The sequence below is a fragment of the Lepisma saccharinum genome, chromosome 4, assembly GCF_977018435.1.
Source record: "Lepisma saccharinum chromosome 4, izLepSacc3.1, whole genome shotgun sequence".
NCBI lineage: Eukaryota > Metazoa > Arthropoda > Insecta > Zygentoma > Lepismatidae > Lepisma > Lepisma saccharinum.
In genome coordinates this window covers 77,649,825-77,667,518 of record NC_139232.1, presented here as the reverse complement: position 1 = coordinate 77,667,518, position 17,694 = coordinate 77,649,825, and the positions used below count along the sequence as shown (strand labels likewise).

At 36.8% G+C, this 17,694-nt stretch overlaps 1 protein-coding gene across 3 annotated transcripts in view; it reads left to right on the top strand.

Annotated features, from left to right (window-relative positions):
• The window catches only part of ACC (acetyl-CoA carboxylase), a 151,195-nt gene that overhangs the window by 66,238 nt on the left and 67,263 nt on the right, over positions 1 to 17,694 (top strand). For 2 of the 3 annotated variants that reach the window (XM_083120824.1, XM_083120823.1), the window contains 6 exons: positions 6,956 to 7,070; positions 8,519 to 8,648; positions 10,408 to 10,526; positions 11,608 to 11,788; positions 12,187 to 12,389; positions 13,046 to 13,255. In XM_083120824.1, coding sequence (XP_082976950.1) covers positions 6,956 to 7,070; positions 8,519 to 8,648; positions 10,408 to 10,526; positions 11,608 to 11,788; positions 12,187 to 12,389; positions 13,046 to 13,255 — 958 coding nt within the window. Of the gene's footprint in view, positions 1 to 3,628; positions 3,833 to 6,955; positions 7,071 to 8,518; positions 8,649 to 10,407; positions 10,527 to 11,607; positions 11,789 to 12,186; positions 12,390 to 13,045; positions 13,256 to 17,694 lie in introns of those variants that run through there. The other variant, XM_083120826.1, reaches the window with a different exon arrangement.

Here is a 17,694-nt window from a genome sequence, read left to right as displayed (position 1 = left end):
ACAAGAAAAGGAAAGGAAAAAGAAGTAAGAGGAAAATCGGGAGTGTAAGAGAGAGGAGATACATACGTCTTACATACACATGCGTATATACTATATATGGTCATACATTTATACTGCCCACCCTAATTTCTCAATGTGGAGCTTCTGCCCACCCGGTCGAAAATTTCTGGCGCCGCCCCTGATGAAATGCGAAGACCGATGTTGTATTGATTCCTGTGCTTACGGTGACATTACTGGCGTCCAAACTTGCAGTGATTTTACTGTAAACTCACGGTCATTTTTTTAACAATGGAGGTGGGATTTGGGTCTACTAACTCCTCCAATGCAACAGGGTCTGACTGAACTATTAGCAAGGTATTGAAGAACCTTCCTCTGGCAGTGAGCAAATAATTGAGAGAGAAGTAGCTCACCGATCTTTTAATATGTATGTTTCGATATTGTAAACTTGACATCCTGGGATTGTCTGCATACAATGGACGATTCTGTACAGCCACCGGAATTGTGCCTGCTGCATAATTGCTGTCTATCTTCCTGTGGAGCACACGCTATTGTAGTCGATGACCTTTTTCTGGGGAAAGTGCGAAGATTCTGTACTAGTTCGACCTCATCTTTGCCTCGGGCAGAAGCTGAGACTGGCGATGGTCCCCATGTCTCACCTAATTTCGTTCTCCGTTTCTGTCGATTTATAAACACTTGCCTCGAGTCTCGAAATATAGGTATAAGCAACACCTCACAGCACATTGAGGCTATTTGAGCATTTTTGTTATTTTGCGTCCCTTTTATGCAACTTAACTAATCGCGACGATGAGGATGAGTCATGATTGGATGAAATTGATGAAGGGGCACTATCAAATAACACCCATGCCCGGATCGGGATTCGAACCCGGAAATTCGGTGGTGACATAGAAATTCGACCATTTAACACGCTCTGCTACCGAGCCCACAGATCATTGAAGCAAACAACTTTTTTTAAAGTTATATTTTTTTTATTTTTGACGCCTCGCTTCGATGCTACGAACACCCGAAAAACTTAATTTTGTCCTGAATATACGGAAATACTGTGTACAGACTCACAATTTCCACTAATGCTTTAACTTTGCAATTACGCTAAACAAAAACATATGTGACTCGTTTATAAATAATCATGGAGATATCTGCCTGGTATGTCTGATGTAGTGATGACCAAATATTTTTCGTGCGGTGAGAATTGGGTACTCGGATCCTAGGTCCCCTATATAGAGAGATTCCTTTGAAAATGTGCCTTTTATAAACTAACCACATGTAGCGTTTAATTGGCAGTATTTCAATCACGTTACTGGAACTTTGCTGTCGTTGAAATCGGTACTGAAGATTCCTGCGTTCAAGCGTAGGTGGCAACATATACGCTGGCAACAAAAGCTCAGTCCTCGGGGAAATGCGGAAGATCTCGGTAGAATATGTAGAAGCCGCGATAGCTCAGTTGGTAGAGAATCTGGCTACCTACCACGCGGAAGACCCGGGTTCGAATCCCGGGGCAGGTGGTCTGGATCAGGAATTTTTCCAGTCATTTCCCTGCTTCTACGCGGCTCTGAGGCCCACCCAGCATCGTATCAATGGGTACCTGGGGGTAAAGTTGGCCGGGTGTGATGCTGATCACATCATCCCAACTATGGTCGAGATCAAGAATATGTGGAGTTCTTCTACATCACCCCAAATGCACAGGGGTACCTTTACCTTACTTTACCTTGGTAGAATATGTAATAAGTTCTGCGTGTTCGATCTCTGCCCAAATGAGGGATGTATGGTGATCCAAACAAACATTTATTGTAAAAATATAGTAGGAAGTCCAAATAGTGGAGTAAAAAGTATACAGATTTTAATAGTGCATCGAAAATGTTTTAACTTTACTTTAGACCTCTATGATCCGGGTGTTAGTAGAGTTCGCTTCGGAAGCTGCATTCGAATCTTCTAAAGTTTCCTATCATATTATTCCGTGTGCCTTCATGGCAAGGTGCAGTGAGTGCCTCGCCGTATTTAGAAATTCATTTCGAGTTGAAATTTTAAGATGATGTTATTGTTCTAATCACCATTCAACACCAGTCTTACTACCAACATAATATGCAGTCATCCTATATTAGATACATACAAAATATGCCAACATAGGCCAAGTAAAAGCTAAGTAAAAATTAATCATATATATCTGACGTTGGTGATTTTACGTCACTCTTCAACTTCAGTTGGTTAATCTCGACGAACGGGTGGAATGATGACCTCGCGGGGTGTCTTGTGGAACGCCATAAGAAATTCCAACGAGGTAACTTTTGAAGCAACAAATTAAGGTATGATTCATATGGACCGCCCTTAAGGACAACGATCTCCTTACCGTATTGTAGGCAATAGAGTCCAATATGATTCGAGAGCAAGCGCTACATCTGTCAGGAATGCGGACGCCCTTGTCTTGTGCGCTGGCCCTCTGCCTAGAAGGTCTCTGGGTGCCATTCAGTGCAGCTATACGGCTCTTTCTGACGAAATTGATCGTGCAAGCAGGAAAATGTTTGTGCTCTGATCAAAACGTCCTTGAGGGAAGCCGATGCCAAGAGTTACGCATAGCATCTTCCATTGCTGCGAACATCACACTAAACTAACCACGTCAAATTACCGTGAGCCCTGACTCTCCAAAAGAGGACAACGTAACGTCCCTTAAAGAATTCAGAAACAAGGGATTGAGTTCTGACAATGGGACTTGTGCGTTCGTATTACCGCCTCGTAACCTTCTAAGAGAATCATGTAATGTAGCAACGCATCTCTCCGTCCTAACTGTTGAAAAAAAAATAAAGAGTTATTGCAACTCAATCCCAGCCATTGATGATGGAAGTGCCGATTAACATGCATAAGTCACTGAGTTTTAAGATTTCCTGTAAAATATAACGTGATTCAAATTTATTGGTAGAATTTTCGTTGTCTGTAATTTTCAAATCGGAAATTACAAATAAAACTGCCCACAGAACATGTCAAAAGGTGACTCAAAAAGGGAGAGTGAATTCTGTTACGTACGTAGAATCGACATTGCAGAATGCGACGATGAGGATGAATGATTAATTGATGACTTACGTAAAAGAATACACACACTTAAGCATCCACACCTTATATTAGCATTGATAATTTTATAGATGTTGCGTATGTGTATATCGGGTTAGTTGCGACGATGGAGTTGAACGTTGATTAGATGAAAGGACACGAGCACACGTGCTCTGGCCTGGACTGGAATCGAGAATCATGCCACTACGGCTATATTGGTTGTAAACTGTTGAATGGAATATTCTTTACAAATACATTTCTCTTTCGTTTTAGCAGTTTGGTGTGGAAATTATCCGTTTGTATTTTCCGCCACCTAGGGAAACTTGGAAGATTCCTTCTAGCATCACCTAGCGGTTGAGATTCAAAGTTTCAACCCCAGAATCGCGTCGTTAAGTAGGCGCGTGTTAGTCTGACACTTTGACGCTATCAATTTCGCAGTGCATTGAGTAACAGGTCAGGGCATTGTTTCACGTGTCAAAGTTCAAGGGTGTGTTACCGAATCATGATGCCTGCGTATGGTATTATGTAAGGAGCGAATAGATATGCGGGCCTCAATCTGTTGCGACTTAGCCTTTGCGTGAACAGTTGCGGTCCACACATAAACATAAATGATGCAGTCCGACTGAGCGTAGGAAAGTGCAATAGTTCCCTACGGTGCTTTTCTGAAAAAGTTGTTGCCGAAGAATGCAACAAAGGCTGATCCCCTTTTTGTAACTAGGCTTCTTTTGAATTGTCGCCCCACGTCAGGAAAAGCGCTACCCGCGATGGACATAACGTAAGTAGAAATATTTATGGTTGTTTACCTATCCTTATTATTGCGTGTGCATATTCTATCATTGAAACAAAGATAGGACTGCCCCTCATGATGTTTGCTTTCGTCCATCATATCCCCATTCAAACTATGGCAAAATCTATACCACATCGTAATTCCAAGTCAGAGGAGTTGAACTTGTTGTTGAAAAAAATATAGATTCTATATGCAGGGTGTCCCCAAAAATGTATACCCATTTATACAACTCGTAACTCACATTCAATTTTTTAAAATTGTAACATTTCAATTAATGGCTGAAATTTTTTAAAGAGAGAATTTCTCCTAAAGCGATACCGAAAGAGAGAGAATGGTTTAAGTGAAGTGCAAAGACAGTTTAGAAGAGAGTTTTAAAGAGAGACAGAGTAAAGATGACTCGTCACTACTCGAAATAGAGATAAGTTTGAAGGAGATGATACTGTTTGAGATGTCAAGATATAGTGTACCAGGAGACCCGCGACATCCATAAAGGAAAATAAGCTACTGGGAAATTAGGCGACTCTGAAGAAAACAATCTGTTCATCACGTTGGCAGAAATAAGCGTTCGTGCAATTTTTAAGCAGGTCGCCTGAGTGAATCATCATGCCATTTATCGGATGAGTTTTTATTTCCTCCAAAATGGAGTATCTCCCGTGCTGAGGGCTGTGATGAGAATCTGCTAATCAGATGAATCGCGTGAGGAGGTATCATTAGGGTGATCATAATATTTTGACCCAAGAACGGGACATTCCCAAGGAGATCAGTTTACCCCACCCCCTTCCTGGAAAAATCTGTTAGACCTAATTATAAAAGTATTACTATTATTAACGTAATGTTATTATTTATGAAAGGAAGGATCACATAAATGATACATCATAAACTATAAATTTAATATGATCTCCCGGTGTCAAAAGGTATTAATTATTTAATATCGGTATAATTTACACAACATTTCTCGTCCTTTCTGATCAACCTTTGATGTTAGTCGTACACTGAAGTTGAGTAATGCCAGAAGTATTTAGCAGAAGATCCAATCTTCTTGAGATCAGCTATATTATTCATCAATCGTTTATAAATCTCCCCGAAAACCTTACCCACATATCAGACACACAACTCTAAATTTTCCTGGCGAGTTTGTGTCCAGACGCAGGAATTTTAAAGTCTTCTTGCAATTCCGCAAAGAAACTATTCTTATTCACTCTTCTACAAATAACGGAACACCTGTAAAGCAATGCATCTTTTTAACATGAAATGTTTCTCAAATTTAGACTTGGTTTTCAAGATAATTTCTAGATTTTTATAAAACGGGACAATTAGTGGCTTTTTAAAAATATGGACGGGACGACTGGGACACCCGGGCGAATGGTCACCCTAGGTATCACAGAGCACGCACTTCATTCACCAGATCAAACCAAACTGACTTTCTTTCATAGAAAAACGTCGAATATGGAGTTCATGGCACAAAACCAACAAAAGTCACAGTTGAAGCCAGCCATTGAAAGAGAATACTCCCGAATAACATGTGAATCTATTCGTGATTTTGTTTTGTAATTTTATCGAACCGTATTATGTACCTGTACCATAACGGCCGTCAGTTTGAATATCTGCGATAATTTTTTTTAGAAAAAATTGCATTTATCTATGAAGATAGATGTATCTTAATAAGCATTTTATCCCGGCCTGGGCATGGATGTTCTTTGTGAGTGTCCCTTCATCAATTTCATCATATCACTCATTCTCATTGTCGCGATTAGCCAAAATGGGAAGAAAAGCGACGCTAGATAACAAATCAGATAAAATTTCAACATTCCCCATATCACAAACTCCATTGCATGAGCGTTTCCTCATTTTGGGAGGGGTCAAAATTTGACAACTTCAAAATGTCTGGAACTTCAAAACCAGTTGCTGCATTAATATTATTAATTCTACTGGGGTATCGATAAGGTCGCCAAAGGTAAAGAAAAGGTAACGTGCTCCCCTGTGCTTAGCACCATGCCATGAAGGCATATAGGGGGTGTGGGGGTAACGCCCCACACTTTTTTGATCCGGTCGTGAGTAGGGGTGATGTGATCAGCACCACGCCCCTGAACGCCTTTACCCCCCAGGGTTTCCCCCAGGTACCCATGTCATTCTTTTCTGGGTGGGCGCCGGGGCCGCTTCCAACGTTAGAAAAGTTCCTGGACTTGAACCGACCGGGGATTGAACCCGGGACCATTAGCATGGTAGTCAGTCAGTCAGACGCGTTACTAACTGAGCCAATTCATCAAAATTAATGATAGTGAATGAGAATTTGTTTTAAAATAAATTGATTTAATTTGATGTGAAATGGTCCTTTCCCATTTATGCAAGTTTGTGACCAGCCATCCTTTGGATACACTGGAACAGACTCAAAAGTGCCTTTCTGAGTTGATGTGAGTTCTGACCCCTTTGGTTCTCATTTTGTAGGAAAAAAAGGTCGAATACGCAAAAAGGCAGTAAAATAGATCACTGATAGTGAACAAAAAATTGTAAAAAATGTATCCTCCCTTAGACAACCCCCTCCTGCCCTTTTATAAAATGGGTGGACATGCCAACAAGTGTTTATTTTGACAGTAAGTCCAATGCCACAGATAAATCCCCGAATGGATGTCTTAAGTGCAAGTGAGTGTATGTGTTAAAGAAAAAGACAAAGATACTTTGTTATCAGTTAGGGTATTTTCTTACTTCCCAGCATTCGGAAATATTTATTGAAACATCATTTTCCTGGTCTGACTAGTACGTTAATAGTGGTTCAGACTATATTGATAGATAGCTTACAGATTATAATTACAATAAAATGTTGACAAATATTTTGTGTCCTCTTATCTTTGGAACCTATTTTTTGAATACATTTGGTATTATTAGTAATGCATTTATAATAATTATAACAAAAATCCTTCACACATGGAAATATTGAAATTTCTTGTATTTTATATCAACGTATACAAAAGTCAAATTTTCCAGTTAATAGCTTGATATGTTGCACCTCCAGTAACATAAGACTGTTTTTACTATTAGATGTATATTTTTATGAAAGAAAGTATTCATTTAGTGGATGTATTATTTAGATAATATTTTAAACTTTATTTTCAGACCCAGCATGTCACATGGACAGGTGATAAAGATGCGATCTCAAGACAAAGACTTTATAGTGGCCACACCAGAAGAATTTGTTAAACGGTTTGGAGGTACAAGAGTTGTAAACAGGGTAAGCATACATAAATATTCAAATGCTTATGCTACCAGTTTCAAGTTTAATGTTCAGTTAAAGTTCAGCGTTCATTATCTATGAATTCCAACTTTGATTAAATGCAAGAGGATCTCATAGTATTCTCAATTATTTAATATGTGGGGTCTTGCATAGTATAAGTGGCAATTTTTTATTTGTTTCTTAAACTGATTCATTCCCAATTGACTGCCAAAATATCTGTTTGGTATGACACTGTCATCATGATTGTACGTTTGCCGTTTCATTACTGCTCAGACAAGTCTCAGTAGATCTGTCTTCATACCGTAATTTTCAGACCAGAAGATGCACTTTTTTCTTGTAGAAGTACTCTGTCTAAAATTTAACTGCATCATATCCAAAGGTCTATCAATACATGCTGAAGTGAAAGCTAGCTGCTTTCCACCCCAATGTAAACTTACAGTGGCAAATGCCCTTTAAGGAATGTTCTAGTCAGGGAAAGCAGCTTCTTGCACACTCAGTTTACTTGTTCTGTATTCATTGATCAGTAGGGGGTGAACCATAAAAGTGTACAGTAGTCAACAGTTTTGAGTGGCATTCAGTGATCAAGCTTTTAGCGTTAGAGTAAATTTCTATACAATGCTATCTGTTCAGAAGAGTTGCATTTAAATTAAGTGAAAATGAAGAGCAATGGGTATTCCTTGTACCATTAGGTTACTGGTAGTTGAGAATAAAGTGTGAAATGTTCTAAATTTTTATCTCAAAATTAAGAGTGCATCTTATGGTTCGTAACATCTTACGGTTGGAAAATATACCATAGTAGATACATAAACATTGTAACAATATTCATTTATTTCTTTTTTTTCCAACGTTATGAAATGAAACATTTATTAACTTTAGGGATGGGACACTTCAATAACTACTCTATCAGTATTACCCAATATAGGAATTAGAAAAATTATCAATAATATAGCTGATCTAATAATATATATAATAGTCTGTAATTTAGAGCAAAATTCTACCATTGTGTTATTATTATCATTCATATGTCACAGTTTTCTGAAGTAAATGTTTGAATATGCAGTTTCTTGATCAGAGCATAACCCAACACACATAATGAAGGAGATTAATGAAGCATTGATGTTTTTTAAGGAACATTTTAAATTTTATATTGAATGGCAAAAATATCAGTTATTGCTTCCAGTAAATTTCATATTTGTACTTTATGGGTGTTGATGGGAATTTCATATTGGACTATCCCTAATTAAGTTTAATGTGTCATATTTTTCCATTATGGTTGCTTATTATTCCTCATTTTACCTTGTCATTTTTATTAATTTTTCATATCTCCCATTGACACTATATATTAGCAACTATTTATTATGGCTGTTAAGTTGTGTAGAATTGTCATTGTGTGAAATTTGTAAGATGAACTTCATATGAAATTGAAACTTTTTACTTTGTTTCAGGTTTTGATTGCAAATAACGGAATTGCAGCGGTGAAGTGCATGCGATCAATTCGAAGGTGGTCATATGAAATGTTCAAGAATGAAAGAGCCGTTCGATTTGTTGTAATGGTTACGCCTGAAGACTTAAAAGGTATTCTGTACATTTATATGTATATATGAGGGGCAGTCAAATGAAAACCGAACACCCGCTACAAAGTGACAATGGAGTTTGTTTTATTCAAAAGTAATTGCCACAAGTGTTAAGACATTTATCCCACTGGGAGACGAGACGATCAATTCCAGTCTTGTAGAAAGAGGTAGGTCGCTGACGGATCCACAACCTCACCCACTGTTGCACTTCCTCGTCCGAATGAAACCGACATCCACGAATGTCTTTCTTCAGGTCACCAAAAATGTGGAAGTCACAAGGGGAAATATCGGGGCTGTACGGAGGATGTTCAAGCGTTTCCCAGCCAAATATCTGAAGCTTATCCCTCACCAGATTGGCAGTATGGGGACGGGCGTTATCATGCAAAAGGATGATTCCGTCCGACAGCATTCCAGGGTGTTTTGACTTTATGGCACGTCGCAGTTTCTGCAACGTGTCTGCATAGCGCTGCGCATTGATTGTGGCTCCACACTCTAGGAAGTCGACAAGCAGAGGGCCCTTGCAGTCAAAGAAGCAGCTCATCATGACCTTACCGGAACTCGTATGGACAGCTTTGGATTTCTTTGGTGGGGGAGAATCGACGTGTTTCCATTGTTGGCTTTGCCGTTTGCTCTCGGGCTCAAAATGGTGGCACTACGTTTCGTCCCCTGTGACGATCCATGACAGAAACGCATACTCTTTCTCGTGGTACCGCTGCAAATGACTCAGACATGCAGTCATTCTGTCAATCTTTTGTCCCTCCGTCAGTTGATGCGGAACCCACTGCGTGCAAATTTTTCGGAACTGCAGGTGATCTTTGATAATGGCATACACAGAGCCATGACTAATGCCAACCTGAACACGAATTTCTTCCTCTGTGATCAGACCATCGATCCTCGCAATCACATCAGACGTAATGGTTCGATGGGCCTGTCCCGGGCGCGGATCGTCTTGCAGTGATGTGTGTCCTTTGCGGAATCTCTTCTGCCACTCGTGCACACTTGTCAGGGACATGCAGTGTTCGCCAGACACTGCAGACATGCAACGATGAATTTCGCGTGTTCCAGCACCCTCGGCCACCAAGAAACGAACCACACCTCTCTGCTCTTCTTTGCTTGCCTCCATTTCGAATGCTGGACGAACACACTTTTCACTACGCTCACCTCCTAATCAATGATGAAGCAACTGTGTGAACCTGTGCGTTTTCACTATGCATTTCTCCTACCCTACAGATGGTAGTATTGATACGTAACAACAGTGTTGCCAACTTTTACGAGGAATGTGTTTTATGGTGGGTGTTCGGTTTTCATTTGACTGCCCCTCATATGTTGTGTGTGGGATTTTTGAAACTATTCATGAGCAAGTAATGTGTTCTAACTAGATTTTTTGCTCTATGGGTGTGGATTTTTTTTATAAACGAGATAGAATCACATGTATCTTGTTTTGTTTTCCAAATTTTCAAACTGAGAGAAAAAAGTGAGTCAGGGAAGGGTTAATATAGTAAGAGAATTATTAAAATGTTTAAAACTCCATTGTACTGATCTTGTCACTGCAGCAATCAGCTTTCAATTGTTATTGTGAGGTAGAACTGGTTTTTTTTGGGGGGGAGGGAGGGGAGAGGTTTTAAACTATTTACAAATATTCTTTATGCCAATGCCATGTAAAATGAAAATGTTACTTCTGCTCTAATCACAATATTGCAACAAATTGTGCATTGTTTTCAATTTGTTTTGTTATTAATTATTTTGTCCTATTTTTGCAGCAAATGCGGAGTATATTAAAATGGCAGATCATTATGTGCCAGTTGCAGGGGGATCGAACAATAACAACTATGCCAATGTGGAGCTTATCTTGGACATAGCAATAAGGACTCAAGTACAGGTAAGGCATGCTAATCCACATGTAAAAACAAGAATTAAAATGTACTCACCATGGTGTAATATTCGGTCTCATCTAATGTTTTATCCTACTCACTTCTGTAAGGGAACAATGTCAACTCGTGCAAAGTGAAAAGTGAAGAACACGAAATTACACTCTTTTTTTAGCACGTATTGGCAATATTCTTTTCTTTATTTTGGTTACGAAACGCTAGGTCACAGGATAAATAATCAAGAGTATCAAAGGAACTATTGATTGTTGATAACACACACTGTTATGCCTGATATATAAAGTAAAGCAGATTGACAGGGAAGGGTATGGTATATCAGGAAGTGTTATTTCGTGAATGTGTACTGTTACAATAATTTGTGTCATGAAGTTTTCCATGTATCCTCAGGATTAGCATGTGGAAGAAATATGCAAGAACATATTTTGAGTGAAGATAATCATACCTGCAAAAAATTACTTGAAACTGTAAATTTCACTTTTCTCCCCATTATCGTTGTTGTTATTATTTTTGTTGTTGTTGTTAATAATAATAATAATTTATTACTTGTAGTGAGGTACATTGAAAGTCATAATGTTGGCATTTACATGTGTTAATAGTGTTAGTGTCATGGACTTGATGCTCCACGTTAAGCTTAAAAATAATGTGCATGAATTTAACTGATTTAAAAAAACAATGATGAGAATATATGTAGATTTACAATATAAAAGTACAGATAACATATAATGTTAATCTGGAAATGTTTTGCACAAATAATCCAGATACAAATATCAAATAGGCATTACAGAGGAGGAAATTAGTGAGACTTCACAAGGATGGAGGAAAAATAAACAACAGATGTAAATAAGCTACTTTCTTAGAGTGTTTAAGTTCACACCCATAAACGTTATTAAAAGTTGAGTAATATGAATGTCAGCTAACAGAATCAACAAAAGTTTTACTTCGCGTAGTAAAGGTTTCTATTTATTTATTATTATTTTTTTTGCCTTGCCTTGCCTTGCACTTTTCATCACATTTCTATGATGGAACGTATCCTAAGTGAATCAAAATATTATGCACGTTCTTTCTTGTCCATAGGCTGTGTGGGCTGGATGGGGGCATGCCTCAGAGAACCCAAAGTTACCTGAGCTGTTGCATAAGAACAACATTGCCTTCATTGGTCCACCTGAAAAGGCCATGTGGGCACTGGGAGACAAGATAGCATCGAGCATTGTAGCACAAACAGCTGAAATCCCCACCTTGCCATGGTCAGGATCAGGTAATGGTTTCTGTATATATTTAGTTTAGAAATGATTATCTTTTTATTTTTGATGATATTGCTTTGAAATAAATTAAATACAAATTTGCTTTTAAAAAAATAAGCTAAGTGATATTCTGTTGCAGAATTATGAAATTTTATGTACTACTGTTCAGTTGATAGAGATTACCAGTTAAAGATGTGTGTGGGTGCGGGTGTAGCAAATATGAAGAAAAAAGAAAACTCTCACCAGACACTGGATACATTTTCGTGGCCACTGGCTGTATGCTCGCTTGTAGAGAAAAGAAAGATAGCAGATACGAATGTGCGAGTTATGGTACAAAAGAACCTGTTTCTTCCATGGTGGTGTATACTGATTACAAATTTCAAATGAATTAATTGAAGCTTTTACTTTACAGAATTGACGGCCCAGTATAGTGGGAAGAAAATAAAGATATCCTCCGAACTGTATAAGAAGGGGTGTGTGAATAACATTGAGGATGGCCTAAAGGCTGCCCACAAGATAGGATTCCCCATCATGATCAAGGCTAGTGAAGGTGGAGGTGGAAAGGGCATCAGGAAAGCCGAAGGACCGGAAGATTTCCCCAATCTCTTCAGACAAGTAAGTGCTTTACTGACCATTGAAGTGTGATTTACACTGATGAGCAAAACATGACACACTGCATAAAATATCATTCAATTGATATGTTAGGGTGAAATCAATCTTAAACTGACATACACAATGAACTAGCTGAAGAATTAGCTTATTTGTGTTAATTGCATGAGATAGAAAACAATAAGACAGAACATGGCTGACAAAATTAATTGTTTAACTTTTTAATATATATATATATATATATATATATATATATATATATATATATATATATATATATATATAGTTGAATTGTCATTGCTTACCTAGAATTTGAATGTAGAATCACTGGCTTCATAGTGTGCTACTATAACAACTATAGCACAGAGACCGAGGGTCTCCCAGATGGCATAGTGATTACGCTGTCACCCTGTAATCAAAGGGGCCCAAGTTTAATCTTCAGTGAAGGCACATTGCACCATAGTTTAAATCCAAATTCAAACTGTAGGTTTGGTCATGGTTATCCTATCTGTGCATAGTGGACTTAAAAACTCAAAACACTGTGTATATAAAATGAAATTTATGTAATTGAAAAATTTATTACGAAATAAGGTAGTCTTAAATAACAAATTTTAATATATAGTGTTCACTTTTTAGCAAACATTGTATGTTTTCCTTCCCAGGTCCAAGCAGAAGTTCCTGGTTCTCCTATATTTGTAATGAAGCTTGCCCGTTGTGCTCGGCATCTCGAAGTCCAGCTGCTGGCAGATCAGTATGGCAATGCCATTTCTCTCTTTGGTCGTGATTGTTCCATTCAGCGTAGGCACCAGAAGATCATAGAGGAGGCGCCATGTGTCATAGCAAAGCAAGAAGTGTTTGAGAAGATGGAAAAGGTTGGTGTTTTATAAACATTCAAATAAATTTACATGTACAGCTTTATAATGAATATTTGAGATTTTGTTTTTTCATTAGTGATCTGTATGTAAGAAAAGTGTAGGATGAACTGTTAACAATAACAATGTGGTATCAGAGGTATCAGTGTTAGAAAGTATCGGTCAGAATGTAATAACTAAAGGCACATATTTTTGTAAATAAGAAAGGAAAATTTCGGTACAAAACAGAGTCAATTTCGGATTCAAAAGCAGTAAATACAATAAAATGTTGTTGTTATAGTGGTGAAAAAATGGATCAAAAGTAGGATATAAAATAACATTTTGGTTTTAAAATTATGCACATAATCCAAAATTTGATTTAAAATCTTCACTTATTACAAAATAAACATAACACTTCTAATAGCACATTTATGTAGTTACCAGAGTATTTAAGTTTATTCCTCTATAAAGGGGTCCATTCTTGCTTCTCAAATATTTATAGCAGAATTAATAAATTTAATCAATGCATAACTCACAAGATAATTCAAACTTCAGAAACTGTTGCATCGGTAAATCAACTCTAAATTTCGTGTTTAAGAGTCCATTTCACATTTTGCAGTTCATTTTGCATCATTTCGTAACAAAACAGGGTGCACCTCACACCTTTCTGAAACATTAAAAATTAGCATTAGAATGTGTTATTTCACATTTTGTGTTTTCGTCAAAAATGAAATATGCATGCCCCTAGTAATAACTTATACCAGTCAATACTTTTCCTTAGTGCAGGAGTCTTGCAGAGTCCATGAAAATGCCACATGGCACTTTTACAGAGTCTGAATATCCTGAGATTTTTCATTATTTTCACTATTTATGCAAAAACATGGGGAGAAATTGATTTTATGTGGAACTAGTTATCTCATATGAAGCTATGAGTATTTTAATATATATTAATATTGAAAATGTATTAATATTCTGAACTACTTTGATTTGTTACAAATGTCAAGTTTTGGTAGCCGCATCGCTGGAAACCTGTACTCATCTTGGCATTAGTGTTGGTATCAGTTCAAACTTGTATTGACCTGGCTCTAAATACCAGTTTAGATGATAAAGTTGTGTGTGTAGAGCCAAATTGTTACAGGGGCAATATAATATTCCTTGTTTGAATTTTCGTAATGTAACTAATAGCTGTTTTTCTCTGTAATTTCCTTTCATGGCTATGTCATTTTGTTGACCTTCGTGAATTTTTTAATGACTTACCAACTGCCAAAGTAAAACTTAACTACACTGGTAACTGATATTGTACAGATCTATATAATGTTTCAAACATTTAATGAAGAAGCTATTGACACACAAATGAATTTCTGATTTGATGAGTTTCGTCCCAGAAAAAATTCATATTACAAAATAATACACTAAATGTAACTTTGAGAATGGCTTTGTTGTGCAAAATGTTTTGTTCCAATTTGCCAGAACTTTCTGAAATGTACAACATCAATATGTACACCAGTACACTACAATAGCACAAGGTATGAAACTGGAACAAAATGTCCCCTAAAGAATAGAAACTACTCACAAAATAGTATTTAATATATTATTTTGGAATATACAGAAGTTTTTGTGATATGATATGATATGATATGATTTATTTCATTCCTTTGACCATTGTACAGTGGTTGTTTTCCACACATGGTATGGAACATGTCAGCACATTACCGTTAATAATTATTTTCAAATAGGTACAAGTATGAAGATATTATACATAACATTTAAAAAAAACATTGATTACATTATAATTGATTCTCCTTGTTCTTGCTGTTAGTTGCAAGGTTTACATTAAATTTACCTACATATAATAGATAAAATCAATACATACATATACATGTCCTAGAAGTTCATTTAGGATGTGACAATTTGCAATTTATTGTCAGGTACTCTTTAACAGAATAAAAACAATGATCTAATAGGTATTTTTTTACATGCTTTTTATATGAGGTAGCTGATTGTATTATTTTTATGTCACTCGGAAGGTTATTGAAACAGTGAACAGCCATGTATTTAGGTCCTTTCTCAAATAATGTGGTGTTGTGTGATGGTATTGTGAGGTTGCTGCCATTCCTTGTATAATATTTATGTGAGGAGTTGTTACATTTGAAGGAATCTAAGTCAGTTTTTACATACATCAGCAGATGAAGTATATACAAGCATGGTGAGGGTAATATGCCTAAATTTTTAAACAGTCTTCTGCAGGGTGTATTTCTCTTAGCTCCTGCTATTATTCTGACAATTTTCTTTTGCAGCACAAAAATTTTATTACTATTAGTGGAATTTCCCCAGAAGATTATACCGTATGTTAATAAAGATTGAAACATGGTGTAATATAGTATTTTCAATGTTTCTAAGTTTGATATTGTTTTCAGTGTATTAATGCCAAATATAATTTTACCTAGTTTTGCGGAGAGGTGATCTATGTGTGGGTCCCATTTTAAGCTTTCATGAATCCATACTCCCAGGAATTTGACTGTTTTAGCGTGATTTACTGTCATATTACCTAATGTAACATTTGGTACATTTATCATTTTATTCCTTGTGTGATGGAAATTGACAGCCACAGTTTTGCTGCTGTTTAATACTAAATTATTGTCAGAAAACCATTTGCTGAGTTTGATTGTTACATGTTTGATATTAGAGTTAAGGGTTTGTTCCTTACCACCAGTGATGGCTACACTTGTATCATCTGCATAAAGAGTCGTTTTTGCTGAATTTAAATTTATTGGCAAATCATTAATATATATTAAGAAGAGTAATGGTCCAATAATAGAACCTTGTGGAACTCCACTTGATATTGTGCAGGGTTTTGAGACAAAGCTAGATTGCACACCGTCATCCTTTCTGTGGATAATCTCGACTATTTGCATGCGATTGCTAAGATAGGATGTGAGCCAATCATGTGCGATGCCTCTTATGCCATAATGTTTTATTTTTTGTAATAGTTTTTCATGGGGTACTAGGTCGAAGGCTTTTGTCAAATCTAGAAAGAGTCCCGTGCATTGTCCCGTTTTGTCTAATGTTTCTCTTATATATTCCAAATATTGAAACACAGCAGATTCAGTTGATTTCCCTTTGCGGAAGCCATGCTGAGTATTTGAAATAAGTTGTTGTTTTTCTAAAAATGATACAATTCGATTGTTTATGGTAGCTTCTAAAATTTTCGAGAATGGGGAGAGGAGAGATATTGGTCTGTAGTTGGTTAAGTTGTTTCTATCTCCTTTCTTGTATATTGGAATTACTTTTGCTTCCTTCAGCTTTTGTGGAAAAACTCCTGCAGTGAAGGACAAATTGATTATGTGGCACAGTGGGATTGCAATATATTCTTTGCATTGTTTGACAACATAAGTGGGGATTTCATCTACACTACACGACCAAGTAGGTCTGAGTTTCTGTATGATTTTTTCAACCTCCAAAGTAGTTGCTGGATGCAAGTACATTGTTTTGGTGCACGTTCCTAATTTCTTTAAGTTGTTTGTGTTGTGACTGGTATTAGTGTTGGGGGTGGAGTACATTTTTGCAACATTTGCATAGTATTCATTTAATAATGTTGCAACTTCGAGAGGTTCCTTTCCAGTCTCAGAATTATGTTGTAGTGTAATATTTTCTTTTCTTTTGCTGCCTCCATGTAGCTCTGTGTTTACAATTTGCCACATTGTTTTAGATTTATTTTTGGAATTTATGATGGTATTCTCATTGTGCATTTGCTTAGCCTTTTTTATTGTTTTCCTATAGATTGACTTGTACTTGTGGAAATATGTTTCAAAATCAGCTGTGGCATCTCCATCTTTTCTGATTCTGCTTAGATATCTCATTCTTTCACTAGATTTAATAATTCCAGGTGTTATCCAGTGGTTCTTTTGGGTTGCTGAAGTTCTAACTTGTTTCTTGGGAAAAGCTATTTTGAAATAATAAGTGAACGTTTTTAGAAATGACTTATATGCTTCATCTGTATCATTTGACTCATGAATATCACTCCACGTTTCTTTGCTTAATAAATAATGAAAATAATTAATATTTTGTTTGCTGAATGACCTTCTGCTTACAACTTGTGTTTCATTTTTGGTACTGTGTTTTGGATTAGTCACTGTGGTTGGTGATAAAGAAAACATTTGAGCTTGATGGTCAGAGAAACCTGTGTCAAATACAGATGTCTCACAGTTACATAGATGTTGGTTTATGAGTATTTGGTCAAGTGCACTTTCTGTGTATTTGGTGATTCTTGTGGGTTGCTTGACCATGTGTTCTAAATTATACATGTTAAGGAGTGTGTTTAAATTATTGTTTAGATTTCCTTTTAGAAAGTCTATATTTAGATCGCCAATAACTGCTACAAGTTTGTTACTCTGTTGGTAGTAATTTAAGATGATATCCAGGTGTTTTATGAATATTTTTAAGTCGCTGTCTGGGGTTCT